Genomic DNA, 15,410 nt, shown 5'->3' on the forward strand with positions numbered 1-15,410 from the left:
CAAACCTAGATGATATCACAAAGACAATCATCTAACATACAACTCCTACTGGTGGGCCGACATTGTGGCCGTAGACCCACCGCTACTGGAAGGTAACTCACCTCAAAGTAGCTGCTAATTTGAGTGGGAACTGACTGTCTACTGTTGTTGTTGTTGTTGTTCCGGAAGTCCTCCGACTATAATTCCCACAAAACGTTCAGTCAAACACTGCCAGTTGAACCTAGGGTAAAATGACCATTTTACCCTTGACCAGGTCAAAGTCCAAGTAAAAGTCAACTTCCAGTTGACCCGACTCGCCGAGTTGGCTTTCCAACTCGTCGAGTCCCTACCCATTCAATTGTCCTTAATCCCGTCTCTACTCGTCGAGTTAGGCATTGACTCGACGAGTTCTCCTTCTAAACTAAGGTCCAAAGGTCCTTCATGCTACTTGCCGAGTTGCATGAACAACTCGTCGAGTTCATCTTCATCCAATAAACACCCCATGCTAAGACTCGCCGAGTTGTATGAACAAGTCGCCAAGTCTGTTCTTGAGGTAAGAAGATGGCCTTGGACTCGTCGAGTCAGGACATTGACTCGCGCGATTCCCTCCCTGGGTGAGTCTGGCTTCCGACTCACTGAGTTCCCCCCCATGACTCACGACTCCACTCAGCAAACACGAAAAGGGGGAAAACTCGAGGACTCGCGACTCGACTCGCCGAGTCCGATTAACGACTCGCCGAGTCGTTCACATGCAATTACTACATACTCGATTTTGCTTGAATCCAGCTCATTACATACATAGATCTGGGCTCTTAGGGTAGGTTTTACACGTAAAGTTTCCAACTTTACATGTATACATGCATAGGATGGGGATTTAAGGCTTAATAAAGACTAAAATGGTAGATCTAGGACATTCAAGCAATTTACTTCCATAAAGGCCATGGATCTAAGCTTCTCGAGCTCAAACATGCCTAGATCTAGAGGTTAATCAACTCATTACCATCCCTAATCCATAAACAAGCTTGGAAATGGCTCAAGAAGAACTTTAATGGTGCTCTAAGGGACTCTTAGAATAAAAACAAAAGGAAACTAAGTTATACCTCAAGGAATCTCTGAAATAACACCAAGATATCTGGTCTCCTTCTTCTCCTCTTGATTTACCCTCCTTTTTCTCTCAAAATCTTCAAGAAATCACACCAAAGCACTTTACTCTCACAAGAAACGGGGTTAGGACGATATAGGGAGCTCTGAGGGTGAAGGAGTCGGGCTTGGGGCGTATAAGGTTAGTTTAAATAGGGTGCAAAACCTTGAAATTAGGGTTTCATCCAGACAGCGGGGACTCGCCGAGTTGCCAACTTAAACGCGTTCAAATATCCCGGCTCTACTCGGCGAGTCGGGCCTACAACTCGCCGAGTCCAGGGCTAAAAATGTAAATTACTTAGATAGGTCATACGTACCAGGAACCAGGTGCTACAACGTTGGGCGTACAAGCAGGTACGCCTAGCGTACAAGCCTTAAAGCGAGTACACTGTGCGTACGTGCTGAGTACGCCCCGTGTACTCAGCAGGTTGGGCTTCGGACTCTTAGGCTTTCGGTTTGGGCCATGTTTGGAATTAGATGTTTTGGTCCTTGTTGGGCCATCAGGTTTTTGGATTGATGCTTGTTTTGGGTTCGCTGGAAAAGGCCCGTGAAAAAATTTTGGGCCCAATTTGGAAAATTAGACCATATTTGGGCTTGAGGTGATTATTTTGGAATTTGGGCTATTAGACAATTAGATTGAGCCTAGGCTTTCGGCCAAGTTAAGTAAACGGTAAAAAGGTCTTTTATCCTAGTTTAGACTCTTTATGTAAGTTGGGATCCAATTATTGATTGGATGATTATTTTGTGATTGATAGGGCGAGGATTTTAGTGGGACATCAGTCACAGATTCTTTCTGTGAGATTTGGCAGTGTGGGTTGAGTCTTCTTACTATATCAGTGAGTCGAAGGCACCAATGCCAACATACTAGGAATTGTATTGTAGAGTGCTAGTTGTCTTTATGATACTTGCATGAAAGACCATGGGGTGGCCCATGGCCCTCGTATGTAAGACCGAGATTTGGCTCTCGACATTACAATGAAAGACCATGGGGGTAGCCCATGGCACTTATATGTAAGACTAGGATCTTGCCCTCGGCATTACAAGTTTCCTGTTATCCGGTTGAAACATACCCCAAGTCGGGGCCCATATTTGTTATCTGGTTTAAACATACCCCAGGACGAGGCCCATATTTGTTAATTGGGTTGAAATACACCCCAGGGCAAAGGCCCATATTCGTATGTTTGGTATGTGGTATTTTGGGGAACTCATTAAGCTTTCTGTTCGCGATTTTCAGTTTATGTTTCAGGCACTTCTGTTTTCAAAAGGAAGAGCCCAGGATGGTTGCAGAGCAGACGCCACTCGATTTCGTATTTTGTGATTCACTGTTATTATAACAATGTATTGATAAAATGTGATTACCTTGGGTTTATATCATCAATATGGTTTACTGTTTTATAAACTTAAAAAATGAAAATTTCCCGAGTGTTATTTTGGGACGTTATATGAATACCAACTTTAAAGCGTCAAAATTTAAGACCAAAAATTTTATTTTTATAATAATAAAATCATCATCCAAAACGTGTTCAGCAAACCATAAAAAAAACATTAGTATATCAATAATCACAATGCAGGTCATATAAAACAACTTATACTAGCTAGCTTGTGGCCATACTCATTAATATCCCTAGAAATATTAGGTCTCTTTTCATAATTAAGATAGTTTAGTATTAAATTATGAGAAATTACATGTTTAGTTGTTATACCGTTTCTTTCAAGCTTTGAACAAATGGAAATATTAATGATATTATAAAACCTTTCAAAGATTTGTTAAGATACATATCGACACATGGACCAACCAATGTTAAACACAAGACAAATTAATGCTCGACACCATGGTAACTAGATACTGCAAATTTAGGCTAATATAATATTGTTTAGTTCACATTGACCAACTAATATATGCTACGTGGATTGTTCTCGATTAATATCAATTATACAATTAAAAAATGTAGAGTAGAGGGAGGTTTCTTCATGGTTGAGCCCTCTTTCAAGACTTATGAATCTATGATACAGTTATCGTACTTAGCTCTCTCTTTCTAAAAGACACCAACTGTAGGAGATTCGTCGACAAACAAAGATAAGCTTTATTGGTGAAAGAGTTGAGCTTCGGATGGTACAATAACAGCCTACACAATGTCTGGTACGTGATGAATAAATATTAATATATTCAATTACTATATGCATGTGTATATTAATTCCGATGATATTGATTGAATTTTAGGAAGTAATTAATCTTTGAAGAGAGGGAGTGTTATAAGTCGTCGGGGAGGAGTGGTCTGGCCACAATATTGGTTATCTGCAGTGTCTTCGAGACGTCCTCTTTGACCACCAACGTCAACATCATCATTCGGGTTTGCTGCTGATGCCACCTGTAGCTGTAATTAAGCCAACATTTCATCACTTCTTCCACTTGATTTTTTCCTTTTTTTTACACAAGATTAATAAGATATTTACCTGCTGCTTCAGTTCTTCCTTTTCCTCGCTTAATTTCCTTTCCTGCACATGAAGAATATTAATGTTGGATTCATGTTTTGTTTAAATATTGCATCATAAGAAATCTTCTTCACAAATTAATATACACATAAGTTAGAAGTTATAATCTAGACTTAAATCCATTGGTATTAGTTAGTTACCGTTATCCTAACTGCCTTATATGGCAGTTATTTTATGTAAAAAAACAAAAACCAGTTTGTGGTATTAACTTATAAAGAAATTTATTCGTATATTTTGGGATTCAACAACATAAATATGTATAATCATACAAGGTCAGATACCCAGGAGAGAAAAAACTTGGCCCAACAACAAATGATAGTTAATACATGTAATCATATTTTATTTGAGACAAACTATGTTATTATTTGTGTGTGTGTATATAATCATACTAATTTAAAGATAGAAGTTATCTACAAATCTCAGAAAAAAATAAAAAACAAATAAATAAATAAATAACAGACAGAAAAGGAGTTGTCATGATCGTCAAAAAAGAACATAACGAACAATTATCAACAGAATTTTTACATTCTTTGTTCATGGTGATAACAAAAGACCCAAAACAGATGCCAACAATGATCAACAAAAGTTAAGCTTAGTTAGGGTTTCTTATGGGGAAGTAGAGTATATCATGCATACCTGTTCATGAAAGCTTGATATTCTCTCCATCATCAACTGTGTCTGTGCAAACAAAGATTGTTTTGTCAATCTACAGAGACTCAATAAGATAGCAGAACCCATTTAAATTGTTGTTCAAAGATCAAATATGTTTCATAACTTTCCAAAATAAACAGAACAGAGAATCATACCACAACAGAAGAAAACAAAAACGAAATGAGAACCTAATTATATGACAATTTGATGGGAGATGGCTTGAATAATTGGGAGCCAGAAGATCACACCTTTCTAGCACGTGTATGCATAAGAGCAGCACTAAGTTCCTCCTCTAGCTCTGTCATGTCACTAACAGAGATGACATTCCCTTTTTCATCAAGCCTGTCAAAATATCAGATTAAATTCCATAATACACACATATATATAGTGCAAACATGGTACGTATACCTTCTTACTGAGTGTAGAAGCTCATTGCATGTTTGGAATCTTGTACACGTGTTGTTAATTCCCTGTGTGATGGAACAATTAGTGTTATCTAGTGAGATCAAGATTGAACACAAAACTAAAGATCACACATTTCTTACCATATTTTGGCAAGCCCCTTCTTGGGTGGTTCGCTCTTCTGCATCAAGGCTGCTTTTATGATACCTGGAAATGATATCCTCCACTCTGAACAATAGCTAGTCAGATAACCATTTAAGTCCATTGATTAGTTGCCACCTTAAAAAAGGGGCAAATTGCATATATAGAAAGGTAACCAACTTTGATTGTGTTCCAAAGTTCTTCTATTTAAGATAACAAACTTCTAGTTTTCTATTTAAGTGAGCAGTTGTTGCCAGAGAATCCCATTGCCAAATCAACTTATAATTTATCATTGTATACTGTTCTTTTTCTCTATGCAGACAACAAGGCGACTGGTAGTCTCATTATATCTCATCCGGATATTCTGGTTTATCGATAGTGTGTATATCAATCAGAATGGATTGCATTACAAATGGAACCAAAGGCCTAAAGAAACTTGATGTGTGGTGGGAATAGTGGGTTTTTCTCTGTTGAGCAGATCATCAGTCACCCAAAGTACAGTGAACTGGAAGTTTGTTATTTTAATTTTTTGACTTCAAAGTTGCTTAGATTTTTCTGCAATTAGCTCTTATCATTTCGTACTAACATCCAACTTACATTCTAACACCAACAGATCAAACATACCAACTGAGACTCTTGTGTTCTTTTTCTCCTGTCATACCTTAATATGTGTGTTTTGCGTGTGGCTTATGGTTCATTCCCAGCAGAACGATCTAGTAATACCAGTGTGGGACAAACTCATAAGGGTCCAACACATAAGCATAGATGACAATGAGAGATTTGAAGCTAATACAGGCTATGGGAGCTTAGAGCACAATGATATTGGATATAGATAATTGTGTTTTAATTAGAGTATTCTTACTTACTATAAATCCATGATTTGTAGGTAAATTCATGATTTGTAGACGTTAGCTTGTCATGTATAGCTAGGATATCCTGTGTAATTAGTCTTTAAATAGGCTCTTCTAGTGAATAAACATGCAAATTATTGGAAAACCTCAGGGTATCAAAGCTTTAGAAGTTTCTCTTTTTCTTCGCTCCACATTCGTCAAAACCTCATCTCTTTGTGTAGCATGTGTATCAGTCTAGTTGACCCATTCATGGCTGGTGAAATCAATTCAAAAGCTTCATCACATAGCCTACCCTTTTTAATGTTTCTGGTTCTACCTAGCGCGGTGATGAAGCCCCATCACTCATTAGTAGGCATAATTTTAACGGTTATATATCTTTCATCAATGGGCACAATCTATCAAGATGTACAATGGTAGAAAAGGAAATGAGGATTATCTTAACATAGAGAACAAGACCCTAAATAAGATGATTTAGGTACAAATCAATGTTCCTAGAACTCGGTAGGTGCTAGTCGATCGATCGAATGGGAGTAGCAAGTACTCTCCCTAGTACCGTGGATGTTAGAGATGGTCGAACTTGTTACAAAGTATAAACCGGTCTTTGACTTGAATCAATCCTAGAAAACAATGGGCTGATTAGGATCGGCCCTAGTCCTACACTGGTTTTTTAGTCGTTAAACAGTCATACAAGTTAAAGAACCATTTTAAAACCGGACATAAATCAGCCCTAAAATGAAAATCGGTTTCATTGCTAAACTAGTTTAAATTAAACCAGACTGAAATCAATCATATTTCTTTATATTTAAATATTATATATTAAAAGCACTCATGTTTGTCCTCTATTTTCTCTGTGATCGTACAAAATTTATTGCTAAACATAATACATGAATTAGTAACTACCCATGAAAGCATAAATTGATTAACAACCAAACATAACACAAGTTTCTCTTTTTAAATCATTTAGTAAGACCATCTACATCCCCTACAATGCCAATTAGTCTTTCAAACATGTCATATCAGCTTTTGCAATAACATCTATATCATTGCAATATAATTCTTCTTTCAAAAGTGGTCCCTACTGCCACATCATCTGCCATTTTATATTCTTTTTAACAATCATAAAATTAATAATTAATAATAATAAGTCATAAATTAACATCAATATAATTATCTATAATTCAAATAAATCTAAATATTACAATATTATCATCAGTCTCTTTAAATTGGTTTCAAATACATTTGCAATTGATATATATATATATATATATATATATATATATATATATATATATATATATAGAGTTCGGTTCAAATGTTTTTCATATCTATTGTGTGCTAGAATGCACCAATAGGAATTTAGTATTAATTATATATATATATATATATATATATATATATATATATATATATATATATATATATATTAAATTTTATCCATACTTATAACTCATTTTTATGGAAACTAATTAAATTCATAATTAATGTTAACAATAATATTCTTTCAGAATAAATTCATATCTAGAAGAATGAGAGTGTATTCTAGTAGAATACACTCTCGTTCTTCATATTCCATACAACTTTATTGTATTTTAAGTGATTGAGTCTTGAAACAAAGTACGTACTCATATATAAAAACCTAGATGCAAATTCATTCTGAAAGAATGTTATTGCTGGCATTAACGACGGATTTAATTAGTTTCCATAAAAAGAGAATTATAACTATGGATGTCATTTAATATACATATAATTATGGAAATCATTTGAGATCTATAATTATTTAATTAAATAATTATTTAATTTACTAAATTTCTATTGGTGCATTCTAGCACACAATAAATGTAAAAAACAAAATAACCTACCCTATATATATATATATATATATATATATATATATATATATATATATATATTGGTTATAATATGTAGTTAATGTCATTTGATTAAAAAAGTAATATAAACCAAAGTTACAAGCCTTTCAAAAGCTGAAAGACCAAATGGTACGTGGTATCTCAAATTGATGAAGTGGCATTGCAATTGTCTTTGCAAGTCCTCTATGTGGATGCTCTAAGCACTCATCCAATTATGCTATAACAAGTGAATGATGTAGTGATTAACACTAATGTTGTTTTACCTTTCACATCATATAATGATATTTTCTTCTAAAGTTCCGACCTCTCCACTTCCATCTACATGATGATCTTGAACTTAATTTCCAACATATAGTTGATAAGCCTTGTTATCTTGCAAATTTTACTTAATTACCAACAAGAAACAACATTCATAAGTCCAAGTCTCCAACGACTAATTAAGAAAATAACATAAACGTACTCACATTCACATATTACAATTAAAGAAGGAACACTTGTCTTTAATATAATATTCTAAGAAGTCCCAATTGAAGAGGAAATCAATATGGTTCTAAATACATACAATTAATAAAGCCGAATAAATATAGTGGGGATCCTATGGCAAATCCAAATGACTATCGAATGCAATCCAAACATATCTCAAAAGATGCAAAATACACCTAAAGAGATATCAAACACTTGGTCACATAAACAAGTGTAAAACCCAAAAAAGAAACGTATAACAAACAAGAATACGGACATAAAATAATAATGTCTAATAATGAGAGCAACGCATACCAAACGGAGGTTACAAATCACTTACAAGTGACCAAAATCACTTACAAGTCACTTACCCGTGACCAAAATGAAGCGGAGAAACGAATGACTTCTATTATTATTCAACAATCAAACGGAGGTTACAAATCACTTACAAGTGACCAAAATAAAGAAACAAGGCTCTTTGTCTTCTTAGAAATTGCCACAGAGAAGAACAAAAAACTAGCCCTAAAATAACTAATGTGGTATTTGTTTTTTGTCTAAAGATCCTTCGCCTCTTTTGACTGCGCCGTATAGACCATGTGCAGACTTTAGCATTCGGAGATTGTTTGTTTTTTAGAAGACCACATACCTAAAAAGGTTTGTGTCCTCTTAATGGCGTCGAGGCGCAGATGCGGACCGAGTTTTCTAATCTCTTGAGACATTTTCTAGCCTAAAAAAATCATTATTTTTCAAATATTTTTTTTCTTCAAATGCCTCTTTTTTTTTTAATGCCAACTCTTGGTAACCTCTTCAAACATTAATATTTTTTTGTTTGCATATCTTTTTTAATATTTCCCCATTATAAATACAATGAATTATAAAAGATACCAAATATATCACTTAGTTCACACAATTTTACTTTTATTTTTTATATTACAACACATTGTTTAAAAATTACATAATTACCCTATTGTCATTATAATATACAAGTATTTAAATTTCAATGTTAAAAAACTATTTGAAGTTTTAAAAATCAGTTTATTTAAACTTTGGTTTATTCTAACAGCCTGCAGATTAAAAAAAAAAAGTCTTCTTGTTACACATTGCAAATGTTTCGGCCATCTCTTCTATGAAAGTGTGCAGATGTGATCCACAGACTGCAAACTTTTTGTCACTGAAAAAACAAATAACGCTTAAATTCTCGTATTTAAAGAAAACCCCTCAGAAGAAAATTTGTACTTTAGGTGGCCATTTTAGTCAAAAATTACCACTTCAAGTAGCAAGCAAGTGGTGAATCTAGTCTGATTCACAAAATTTAAATCATGCCAACAAGTGGCGATTTATAGCTTTGTCCAAAGTTCTTCCGAAGATTTTCCAAAATATCAAATTGTTGTGTATCGGAGACACTATGTGTCACCTAAAAACAACATATACAACATTTACAATTAAAGACTAAATATTTTACACATTTTTAAAATTTAAAGGATTAAAGATTTAACAATTATTATATCTATTTTGACCTTTTAAAGCCTAATTGAACATTGTAACTGTAACTTATACAAAAAGTCAATAATACCTTGTTAGGGTTTTTAAAATTTATTGTCATACATTATGAAAAAACAACAATATATGAAATAAATTAACAACTTATTTTCGTCAGAAAAATATGACAATGAAAAAGTTGAAACGGACCGACTATCTTCAAAAATTTTATAAAAATTTTAGTGAGTTTCCATGGCTGTTCATCATGGATTTTATAAAATTTTTGAAGATAGTTTATTGCATGTTTTCATTTTAGTTAGACTCACAATTTACATTGTGTTCAATAGTTAATCTTGAGTGCCAAAAAATAACATTGACATGTGCAATTTTACCACAATTAAAATATTAGCCTACATATGGATGGTTATGATTAATATCTTAATTATTTCATTGTTGAATTATGATTCAAGAGATAGATTGATTAACAAATTGAAGAAAATAATAAACAAAATTAAGAAGAACCTTGTCAATATAAAAGGTAGCATGACATGTTAAGAGAGTTAAGTTACTTGAATACTGTATGAGGTTAGTCATATTCTTAGCACAAAATTATCAATACAAGTCCGTGATTACTTTTTGAAAATGAAACCGAAAAATATAAAGGATCCCAATAAGGGGACCATTGGAACCCAAGAAATAAGATGAACAATATGGTTTTCCATTCACATCCCCATTCTTTCTCACTTGTTAAATCATGTGTTATAGTATATGCATTAAAGTAAATTGCACTTTTGGTCCATGTCCTATATTAATTATTTATGTATTATCCAAAGGGGACGATTTTGCATTTCTGATTCCTAGTTCATTCTATAAAACTCTGTTCATAAGGCGTATTGAAGGAAATAACCATTTTCTTCTTGTCTTATTCATTTTCTTCATCACATTCGTCTTCTTCCTATATTACCCTAAAATCTAGCCCACAAAGAGGTGTTTTCTTCATCACATTCGTCTTCTTCCTATATTACCCTAAAATCTAGCCCGCAAAGAGGTGTTACTGAAAAATGTGGATTTTAAGGCCTTCATATTTTGGATTTGTATTTGTTGGATGAAGAAAGAGATGATTTGTTTTGGTCTATTTTAGGGTTTTGTAGGAAGAAAGAGCATGTTTGTTCAAATGTAGAATTATGTATAACCCTACTCGTGCCATCATCCCACCTAAATTATCAACTGAACTCCTTGATAACTTTTCCATTAAAAACCAAATATGAGCAACATGAACTTGACACCTAAAGAAACTAAATCCGACTGGTAGTATGATTTTGATTAACTTGGGTTGAGTTTATGTGAAGTTACTTGACAACCGAAGGAGACTCCTACATCGTAAGCGCGATAATCAAAAGTCAAAGAGAATTCGGTTGGAGCATTCCAACTACAATGTTGTTTATAGGATTCGATGAAGATATACATAGGTAAATTTTCTTTTCCGCAATTGAAACTTATGAGTGAGGATGAAGTTTAAAGCCAATAAGCAATGGGTGGTGTGACTCGTGTGAAAAAAGATCTTGAGGAGGAAGCGAAAATACATGCAGCGAGACCCGTGAATTCTTAAAACATTTTTTGCAAATTAGTAATGGCATGTGATGATGCTCTTTGTCGTTGCCACAATCTTCAATCCCCCTAATAAATAAAGAACTCTTTGCCACATGTCCTCTTCTCCTTCATTTGGACACATGACATTTTCTAGAATTTTTGAATTTTCTATTTTCCACTTGTCATGTTATTGTATTTTTCATTTTATTAAATTAAAATTCCACATTTAATATGTATGGTAATATATATGTAAGGTATTTATTAAAAAATGTTTATTTATATAATGTATTCAATACATTAAAGTCTCATTAATTTTAATAATTCAAACTTTTTCTCATTTTTCTTATAAATTCAAACTTTTCAAATTGTTAAAATTTCATATTTAATTTTTTTTAAATAAACCCATGTAATACATGGGTCTCGCACCTAGTATAAACATTATACTAAAATGTTTATGATGATCATAGTGAGCATCAAAGTTTTGAATTTTAAAAACAATAAAAAAATGAAAATCGTTACGATATAGTTTACTTGATTTTGATTTTGATTTTGTTATTGGTATTAAAGTTATGATATAATTTACTTGATTTACTACATAGTTTTAACAGTTGAGATGTCAGCTTAGAATGCCCAAGGACCTAAAGTGTTAGAAAACATTGATGTTTTTTTTTTTGAAAGAGAAGAAAACATTGATGTTTAATCTATAATTTTATTCCAATACAAAATCAAACATAATCAATTATTATACAATTATCAACTAATAATAATTAAATTGATATAACTATTGCTTATAAAATTAACATAATACTAAGCAATTCAGATTAACAAATTGGATACTATTAAAAATTTACAGAAACAAATGATATTACATGAATAGATCTCCTCCAAAGTAGGATCATAATACTATATAAAATTTAAATAATGCTAAGCAATTTAGATTAACAAATTGGATACTTAAATAAGTACAGATTAAAAATTTACAGAAACAAATGAAATTACAAGAATGGATCTCCTGCTAAGTAGGATCAATATATAGTTTTATGGACTAATGACCATAATAATATTTTCTAGTTCAACTACCTAGTAGAACTGTACATGTGCATAAAAGAACAAACAAAACAAACATAATTGATGTAAGTTCCTATCAAATACTCATGCTAGGGCAAAAGCATAATCTCACTTTGAGGACTAACTAGTTACACTTCTTTTTATCTATATCCCCACATCCATAAACATCAAGTCGTGTTATTTTGCATGATAAAAAAAACCCTTTATCAAAGTTCATATTAACTAATTCATAAATATATTTTTTCAAAGGCATTACCCGAAGTCCAAACCAATGAACCAGAAAATAAAAAATCAGTGCACTGGGTCTCATGCAAAAAGGCTGACTGTGACTAGGATGACTGAAACAGATTAAAGAAGTAAAATAGATCTCAATTATCAGAACTCCCCCACAGAATCAGACATCTTGCTACGTATATATAATTATGCCCTAGAAATCTTCATTCCGATTGCAGGTACATCGCACAGTCTATTGCTAAAGACTATTGCTTCGTACATGACAGCAGTAGAAAGGGTAAGGAATATGATAACTGAATATAATACAAAACGATGGCTGACCTGTTCGTACCGCCGCTGCAGTATTCATAAAGTTTGCCATTGGAGGAGAAGACGACGACGGCGACAGCAGCGTCGCAGAGAATGGAAAGCTGCCGTGCTTTCTTGTTTAACCCTGATCTCCGCTTTGAAAACGTCACTTGTCTGCTACTCTTGTCTTCAATTCGCTTCATCTCCAACTTTCTCCGCCCCATCGTAAGCCTAGATCTCCTCCAGACCTAACTTTTTCAGTTCCGATATGTATCGGCCACTTGATTTCTATGCGTTATCTACTTATCTACAATCATATGTATCCTTTTATTATATGCTTTAATGGAAGAGCGCCTCGTCATTGAAAGCCTGAATACCCCCGCTCTACACCTGTTTCTTGAAGAAAAAAAAAACAAAAAAGGTTTAGGGTACTATTCGGTCGTATGTTCTGGACATCTCGGATTTGACGGCGGTTTACTTTACCATTCGTATTATCCTTTTATAGTAAATTTTAGGACAATAGGGTAAATTACAGAAACGGTCCTATGGTTATATTATTTTTTGAATGGGATAATGACTTAAAAGGGTAATTTATTATTCGTTTTGTAATATTTAGTCACTGATTTATTTTTTTGTCTATATTTTTCTATTGAACTTGTTAAACCGTTTAAAAAACATCCTTATAACCTGTAATAGTAGGTTTAGCCGGTTTCCGGCATATTTGACTGCTCCGACAAAGCTCTGGTCATATTCTCCGGTGAACATGATTTTACTGCCGAACTCAAGAACTCGAGTTTGTTCTGTCCTTATGTCTCTTTGTTAGATCTAAATAAATTTTGAACATAAACCCATGTGGATGTTCGATTTTAAAACTGAAGAACACAAACCCGGAAATCAATTCTTCATCTTCATCTTCTTGTGTTCAAACTCAAGAACACACATCATAATTTCTCACTCAAAAAACGATTTTGAAATGTGTGTGTATGTTACATCAGAACACGAACCAATATCTTCAAAAATCGAACAGGAAATTGCTTCTGGGGTATTAACACAAATCATATATATATATATATATATATATATATATATATATATATATATATATATATATATATATATATATATATATATATATATATATATATTCCAGATTCAAGTTCATCTTCAAACTCAATTTTTGGGTTTGAAAACCCTAACTCGAGTTCATCTTCAAGCTCGTCTGAACTTCAAGAACTCTTCAGATCTTCAAGCTCGATTTTGAGAAAACCTCCACATGTGAGTGTGTTCATCTTCAAGGTACCTAAAACACACAAACTTAATTTCTTCTTTGTTCTTGGAAATCGATTTTTGGGTTTGAAAACCCTAACTCGACTTAGGGTTGTTCTTGAGTTTGATTTTTTCGTCTTTATGTACTGGAATACCAAACCAATCCTCGAGTTTGTAAGCTTCAAACAAATCGAAGGTGTGTGTATGTGTGCTCATCACCTGTGTGTATTCATCTTCATATGTGTTCAATTTCTGAAAAAAATAACTTACCCCAAGTCTGAGTTTGTGAGCATAATGTGAAAAGAATTCGAATTGTAGATGGATTCTTCTAAAATAAACTCGAAATCTAGAGTTTTTTTTGGATGGATTTGTTCATATGTGTTTCAGATCTTTATCTAGTTCATCAGGGTTGTTCATCGTGTTCTTGAGAGATTCTTCATATTTGAGTGTGTGTTTGTTTAGAACACGAACCAGATCTGGATGTGGGTATGATTTCGTTTTTTGACAAATTTTCCATAAATGATTTATCAGATTTGAGTGTGTGTATATGTGGGTTAGATCAGAACACGATCCTAGGCTCAAGAAATTATTTCAGGTTTGCTTAAGAACACTATGGCCGGAGGTTGAAGACGATGAACATTGATCTGATGGAAAATCAAGAATGTTGGAGTTTTTGAGGTTGCCGGAAAAATCATGAACACCGGAGAAGATGACCGGAGCTGTCAAATACGCCGGAAACCGGCTAAACCTCCAATAGCAGGTCAAAAGGATGTTTTTTGAACAGTTCAACAAGTTAAATGGGAAAATGTGGACAAAAAAACTCAGTGACTTAATGTGTACAAATCAAAGAATATGTTACCCTTTTAAGTCATTATCCCTGTTTGAATCAAGTCTAGTTTTTTCAATCATAACACTCATCATCCCTGTGATTTTATTTTATTTCGGTTTTGGTCCCTAACAAACATTAGGATACATAATTTCCCTTAGACTAAACTGCTCAAATGGTCCCTGTGGTTTGCTCAAAATTGCCACTTTGGTCCAAAAAGGTTTGGACTAGCACCACAGGTCCAAAGTTTTCACTTTGTTGCTACTTTGGTCCAATTTGCTTTGAACTTTTTCATAATGACCATTTTGCCCTTAATTTTTTTATTTATTTAAGTATTTTTTTCTGTTTAAAAGAAAAATAATCTTTTTTTCTATTTTACTTTTATAATTTCTTTAATAAAGGAAAAAAAACAAATAAATAAAATATACTCTCTCTCTCTCTCCCCCCCCCCCTCTAAAATCTACTACCCCATCTTTCATTCTCATATAAACGCCGATGCATCTTCTTCCATTTTCATCATCTACAAAAATTTGAGTTGAAGCTTACATCAGAATACCCAGTTCGATTCAAATTGAGAATACCCAATTCGATTCAAATTGAAAAAAATGAGAAACTGGCCCAAGTCCTTTAACATAAAGATCTTCATGCATACCTGGATGATTGATCGAGTGA

General features: G+C 33.4%; 1 protein-coding gene and 1 long non-coding RNA gene across 2 annotated transcripts; one reads left to right on the top strand and one right to left on the bottom strand.

Annotated features, from left to right (window-relative positions):
- Positions 1-3,183: 3,183 nt before the first annotated feature.
- LOC111900805 (agamous-like MADS-box protein AGL27) lies at positions 3,184-13,056 on the bottom strand. The gene is made up of 7 exons (XM_023896687.3): positions 12,680-13,056; positions 4,809-4,893; positions 4,672-4,733; positions 4,512-4,605; positions 4,249-4,290; positions 3,574-3,615; positions 3,184-3,494 (listed from the first exon to the last, which is right to left on the bottom strand). The coding sequence occupies exons 1-7, from the start codon at positions 12,868-12,870 to the stop codon at positions 3,348-3,350; spliced, it is 663 nt and encodes a 220-aa protein (XP_023752455.1). The 5' UTR covers positions 12,871-13,056; the 3' UTR covers positions 3,184-3,347.
- On the top strand, positions 10,317-10,851 carry LOC128133304 (uncharacterized). The gene is made up of 2 exons (XR_008231745.1): positions 10,317-10,453; positions 10,515-10,851. It is a non-coding gene; the product is annotated as an uncharacterized LOC128133304 (long non-coding RNA).
- Positions 13,057-15,410: the final 2,354 nt, after the last annotated feature.

Source organism: Lactuca sativa, chromosome 4 (genome assembly GCF_002870075.4).
Source record: "Lactuca sativa cultivar Salinas chromosome 4, Lsat_Salinas_v11, whole genome shotgun sequence".
Taxonomy (NCBI): domain Eukaryota; kingdom Viridiplantae; phylum Streptophyta; class Magnoliopsida; order Asterales; family Asteraceae; genus Lactuca; species Lactuca sativa.

Coding starts and splice junctions, on each gene's coding strand:
- LOC111900805 (XM_023896687.3), bottom strand. CDS start 12,870: ATGGGGCGGAGAAAGTTGGAGATGAAGCGAATTGAAGACAAGAGTAGC. Junction 4,291..4,511: donor TGCATACACGTGCTAGAAAG/GTGTGATCTTCT, acceptor TTGTTTGCACAG/ACACAGTTGATGATGGAGAG. Junction 3,495..3,573: donor AGGAAGAACTGAAGCAGCAG/GTAAATATCTTA, acceptor GCTTAATTACAG/CTACAGGTGGCATCAGCAGC.